Raw genomic sequence first — 5941 nt, forward strand, 5'->3', positions numbered from 1 at the left:
ACCAATCTCAATCAGAAGTAAATTGAAATGAGTCTGATTGGGTCAAAATATTACGACTGGTGTGTTTACATGAACCATTTTTATTCTGATCAGGCTTTGAAACCGATTACTTGTTTCCATGTAAATGTTTCAACACTTTTCTGTCTTTCTTTTACCTGCGTGGTGGTGAAGGGTCATAAAACTTGTATTGGTCCATAATCTTCTCCTCCAGCTTCTCCTTTTGCCTCCTCAGCTCATTTAGTTTATCGCTAAAGAGAGAGGAAATCAAGATCTCATTATTTGTGTTTCCTCACCTGAAACCAAAACCTCTCCTGTGAGACGTTTAGACTGATTAAAAACAATCAGGTTTACATGTATTGTCTTTGCTCCACATGGAACAGGTCTTTGCTCTCCATCGTTTGCTCCAGAAGTGTGCGGTTCTGTAGCATCAGGGTCTGGATTTGGTCCAACAGATGGCGGTTCTCTTCCTCCAAGTTTCCTTTGAGTTGACTCAGTAACTAAAACAAAAAAAAAACACATCAGTTTAGAAGCTGGTAAAACAAATATAGAGCCAAATTTAGAAAAAATGGCTCCCCCCTCACTTCACACTGGTTTGTGAGCTTGGTGGAGGTGATGTCCAGCTGCTGGTACTGCTCCTTCAGTTTAGAGAACTCTGCTTCCAGCTTGGTCTGCTCCAGTTTGGCGCCGTTCAGCTGGGTTTTTATGGTCTTGTGATCCAGCTGAAGGTTCTCGTTGTCCTTCAGCAGCTGACGATAGCTTGAATTCAGTCTGAAAGAATGGACATGTTCTTGAAAATAGCTAAATTGTTTAGCAGATTCTCCACAAAAAGAGAAAATCTCTTGTTAAAATTGTGTTTTTTGAACATGCAAAAGAGATATTTAAGTTTTGACAGTTTGATCTGACCTTTCATTCTCCTCTTTGAGCGTTTTGCACTGGTCAGCTGTGGCCTCGTGAGTCTCTTTATCAAGAGCCATCTTTTCCTGTTGTCCTCTCAGGTTTTTCTCCAGCTCCTCCAGATCTCCTTTTCTCTGCAAAAGCTGTTTGTACCTGAACACATTTTATTAGTGTTTTTAGTTTTAAATGACCCAAGTAGGAATAAATCCCCTGAAAGAAGCCTTACTTGTCTTCCAAGTCTCTGTGTTGTTGCTCCAGGCTCTTGTGCGAGGTCTTCAGGCCGCCGTGCTTCCCGATCAGAGCTTCATATTCAGCCGCCTGCCTCTCGTGGAGCGCCGCCAACTTCTCGTGATCTCGGAGCAGCAGCTCATAAGTGGCTCTCAGCTCTTCTTTGTCTTTAAGTGCTCCGTCTCGCTCTCCCTCGACGCCGCTCTGCTGGCTCTGCAGCTGGGCATTCTGGGCCATGAGAGCTGCACCCTGTGAGCTCAGCGTGGAGTTCTCCACCTACGAAGAAGACCAGACCAGGTGAAGGCTTTGGAAAACTAAAAGAAATCCAGTTTGAGAAAATCAAAGCGGTTGCAGTTTAGGTCAACAGGGGGCGCTGTGTCCCTGCACAGTTCCCTGTCCTTGTCCTGGCGTGACATTTCATCTACAAACATGGCAAGAAAATGGTTCTTTTCATGTTCTTCTTCTTAAAGTCACAGACCCAAATCCCTCTGCAGTCATCACGAGTGTTTGCTCACAGCTTGACACAAAAAACACACATACTGAGTCCACATGATGATGCTCTTCTGTGTCTGCAAAGGTTTTTCCCTGCAGCACAACCTAATATGTAAAAGGATTTTAACTTTAGCTACCTCTAACTTAAGAACACAATCATCAGTGAAGTCTTGTCTTGATGTCATACCTGCAGCTTTGCATTCTGGGTCTGCAGAGTCGTGTTGTTCTCCTGTAAAGAGGCCGTCTGTCTCTGCAGGGCGACGATCTGAGCCTGCAGGTTGGAGCTCTGAGTTTCCAGTTGTTTGAGCTGGCTCCTCAAAGCCACTTTCTCTGCCTGCAGAGTGGCATTCTAGAGAAAAAAAATTAAATGAAAATAGTCAGAAGTGAGATAAGGAAACCTATAGAAATCAAATTGGCAGCTTGGACTTACATTCCTCTCCACCTCGATGAGTCGGTCCTTCACTTTCAGCAGCTCTCTGGTGGCTTCATGGCTCTCTTTCGCCCATTTACTGTCAGTTTGTGGGTCCTTGCCTCCTTTAGGGGGGGAGCTGTGAACCATCCTCTCCTCCTCTTCCCTCTGACGCAACGCCTCGTAGTTTTTCTTTACCTTAAGTGAGACAAGAAAGCAGTAAAGTCGGACGTTTGCTGATTCCTCAGCAACAAACATCATAAAGATCGCTATAGAAGTTCATGCTTCTAACTGTATGAAAAGTGATGTTTGGATAGTTGTTCCACTCAGTCGCTCAGACTGTTTCACGAACAGATAACGGAGCAGAAGAGGAAGCACAGATGAATCAATAATTTATCAGATGAGAAGCGTTTTCAGGATGTTTGTTTTTACTGCAGAAAGGAAATTAAATCCCTTCATAAAAGTTAAAACTCTTGTTTTTAGTACAGCTTTTACATGTGCAATTTGAATGTATACATTTTTATGACAATTTGTTGTATTTTAGTGGTATTTGTTGGATGCGTGTTGGGTTTTTATGTGTTTTTATTAGGGCCGGAAGGCAATTAAAAAAAATATATTAATCGCAAACCTGGGAAAAAAATAATCACAATTAATCTAGTTTTTTTTTCTTACAGTATTTGCCAACCACTTATCACAATATGAAATCACACACAAAATTGTACATTTAGAACTTTTATATTTAACCCTTTAAGGGCCTAAAACTCAGTTTTTGTCTACTTTTGAATGTTGTATCATTTTGATCAGCACAACCTCTCCTATTAGACAATATCTATATTGTCTTCTTTTTTTTATTTTGTATTTACACTGTAGATATAAAATGAGGAAAAAACAGAAAATTCCGTCTGGAAAAAAGGATTCATTTTGCTGTGGAAACCACAAAAATGTTTAATGAACTGTTTTTACAACATAGAATGACAGTTTTAGGTTTAATTTTATAGAAAACAACAGGAATAAAATTTGTCAACAAACTAATCAGCGTGTTTTTGAAACAAAAAAAAAGAAAAATCAGGCAAAAGATTTCTTTGGGCCACATATACAAACATTTCTGTTGATAGAGGAACATCACAGACCTCACAGCTAAATGATGTAATCTTTCTTATGTGGCTTCAGTCTCCCTGTGTGGCTTTAGCTAACAGGCAGCACAAAAACTAAACATTTCTCTCCTATAGCACTGCTGTCCATGTGACATTTTTTCTGGAATTCTGTAATTTTTTTTTTAAGTTTCCTTTTTTCTCATAAATCTTCTTCATTGTGTTTATAAAAATTAATCAAAAGGGTTTTTGGGAGAAGTTTGATACGATTTCAGGGTGGCTTGGCTGGAATCTGCTCACAGTTGGGGGCGTGTCTATCTACTATAAACTGCTCGCCTCAAGGTATTGGCGGTGGGCGGGACTTTCACTGTTAACCGCGGAGTTCAAAAGTTTTTTGGACAAAGCCAGCACTCGCTGTTGTAGAAAATTAATGTCTGTCCCCATCCCAAAAAAATTAACAATCAGTTTCCTGGTTGTTTGTTTCTTACAGCTGACAGCTCTGTTTGGCTCCGCCCCTCACAGCTGGTGCTGCTCAGTATTACAGCTGTCAGATCGACATTTGTCTTCCACCTTATTTATTAAAATAAAAGATTGCTTTTGTCCAAAAAACTACAAATAAATGCCAAATTCTCTCTTTAATTTGATCAAACCTCAATTATAGAATATAAAAAAAGTAAAACATTTATTTTAGACTGAGTTTTATTACGCTAATCTCACAGCTGCACAGCAGGACACCTGAGGGTGCTGATAAATATTAAAGCGTTAACTTTTACAGCTCAAGTTTTTATCTAATATTTGAATATCTTTGCTATTTTAAAAACTATTTCTTTATCGTACTATTTTTCGTTTTATTGTGTTTGAGACAAAACGGCTTTATAAATAAAGTTGTATTAAATCTAAAATCGTTGCAGATTTTAGTCAAGATGCATTTATGTTGATGCTTGTGTGAATCTGGGTGTTTTGCCGTTTGACTGACTGTTTTCAGCTCCTGCCGTAGTTGCTGGTTGAGGTTGGAGGACTCCTGCAGTCTGGCCTCCAGAGAGGCGATTTTCTCCTCTTTAATCTCCAGAGATGATTTCAGGGTCGACTCCAGTTTACTCTCCAACAACTTAAACCTAAGAAAAAAGATCAGAAGTGTTTTTATGATGAAAAAATAAAAAGATGTGGTCACAAAATATCCCGCTTTTCATTTGCTGGAGCTTTTTCTCTGTAGCCTTGCTCAGGCCAAATCACTTTAACTCAAACAATAATCAGTTTTATGAGAAGATAAATAAACTTGTATTTTTGGAGGATGAGATACCTGTCATCTGAGCTCTCGTCATGAAGGAGCCTATCTTTGTTCAGCCCAATCTTCTCCAACTCGTGCGTCAGCTTCTCCAGATCATTATTAATCTGTTGAGTGCGGAGCTTCTCACTGACAAGCTCCTAAAGACAAACAATATTTTAAAAACTCCAAATCTAAACATCCATTTATTTTTAAGAAACAGTTAACCCTTTAACACCAGTGTTTATGTTCTTTTGTTTGTGGTAACTTTTCAACCGTTAACACGATAATTCCAATATATTTTACTTCAAAATGTACTGGAACTAGAAAAGTTGCATTAGCTGCAAAAATCTAGTCACACTAGCATTATTGCAGCTAATGCAACAAAGGCATTCACAATGCCTTTTTGCTGAAAGTAGTCACTGAAAATACTGAAGCTGTTTGCTGAAATTACTCTAATTGCTGAAAGATTTTGCTGAAGATGCTGAAGTTTTTTGCAAAGTGCTAAATTTGCTAAAAGACTGGAAATTTTGTCAAAGAACTATAAAAGAGCGTTGAAATTGACCTAAAGTTCTTGAAAACTTGTGAGTAAAATTGCTTAAAAAATCTCTAATACATACCAGTTTTTCAAAAATATTTAGTCTGTTGCTTAAATGTTAGCTAAACTCCAAACTAGCCCCACAAACCTTAGTAAATGCCAAATTACCCAAAGAAGCTAGCTTGTTGCTTGAATACTAGCTAAACTCCAAAATAGTCTAAAATTCCTCAGTAAACTAAATTAGTAAAAAACGTTAGAATGTTGCTAAAATAGAAGATAAACTCTAAATTAGCCTATAAAAACCCCAGTAGATAAAAATTAGCCAAAAACTTTAGCCTGTTTGCTAAAATATTAGCTAAACTCTAAATTAGCTTATAAAAACGCCAGTAGCTTACAAATCAGACAGAAATGTTAGCATGTTTGCTAAAATATTAGCTAAACTCCAAATTAGACTATAAAAACCTCAGAAGATAACACACTAGACAAAAAACATTAGCATGTTTGCTAAAATATAAGCCAACTCTAAATTAGCTTATAAAAACACCAGTAGATAAATCAGCCAGAAATGTTAGCATGTTTGCTAAAATATTAGCTAACTCTAAATTAGCTTATAAAAACCCCAGTAGATAAAAATTAGCCAAAAACATTAGCCTGTTTGCTAAAATATAAGCTAACTCTAAATTAGCCTATAAAAACGCCAGTAGATAAATCAGCCAGAAATGTTAGCATGTTTGCTAAAATATTAGCTAAACTATAAATAAGACTATAAAAACTTTAGAAGATAACACAGACAAGAAACGCTAGCCTGTTGCTAAAATATTAGGTAAGCTCCCAATAGTTTTAAATTTACTATGAAAGATAAAAACACCATGAATATTTTTGAGGGCTTGTTCCTAATATGCTTAAAATTTTGAAATTTGAAGGCTTTATTATTCATTTCCTATGGGGCACGTTTTGCTCAATATTTCAATAACTATTAAGTTTATTAATACCAAAAATGCAAGTTGTATTGTTCTGAACGAGCT

At 37.5% G+C, this 5941-nt stretch overlaps 1 protein-coding gene across 9 annotated transcripts in view; it reads right to left on the reverse strand.

Moving 5' to 3' along the window:
* ccdc88ab (coiled-coil domain containing 88Ab) overlaps positions 1-5941 on the reverse strand; it is a 62937-nt gene that overhangs the window by 15253 nt on the left and 41743 nt on the right. For all 9 annotated transcript variants that reach the window (XM_024297393.2, XM_036215527.1, XM_024297394.2 and 6 more), the window contains 9 exons: positions 4415-4539; positions 4091-4229; positions 2045-2221; positions 1802-1963; positions 1121-1398; positions 904-1047; positions 582-768; positions 352-497; positions 156-248 (listed from right to left, as the gene is read on the reverse strand). In XM_024297393.2, coding sequence (XP_024153161.1) covers positions 156-248; positions 352-497; positions 582-768; positions 904-1047; positions 1121-1398; positions 1802-1963; positions 2045-2221; positions 4091-4229; positions 4415-4539 — 1451 coding nt within the window. The remainder of the gene's footprint in view (positions 1-155; positions 249-351; positions 498-581; positions 769-903; positions 1048-1120; positions 1399-1801; positions 1964-2044; positions 2222-4090; positions 4230-4414; positions 4540-5941) is intronic.

This window comes from Oryzias melastigma, linkage group LG15 (genome assembly GCF_002922805.2).
Source record: "Oryzias melastigma strain HK-1 linkage group LG15, ASM292280v2, whole genome shotgun sequence".
NCBI classification, from domain to species: domain Eukaryota; kingdom Metazoa; phylum Chordata; class Actinopteri; order Beloniformes; family Adrianichthyidae; genus Oryzias; species Oryzias melastigma.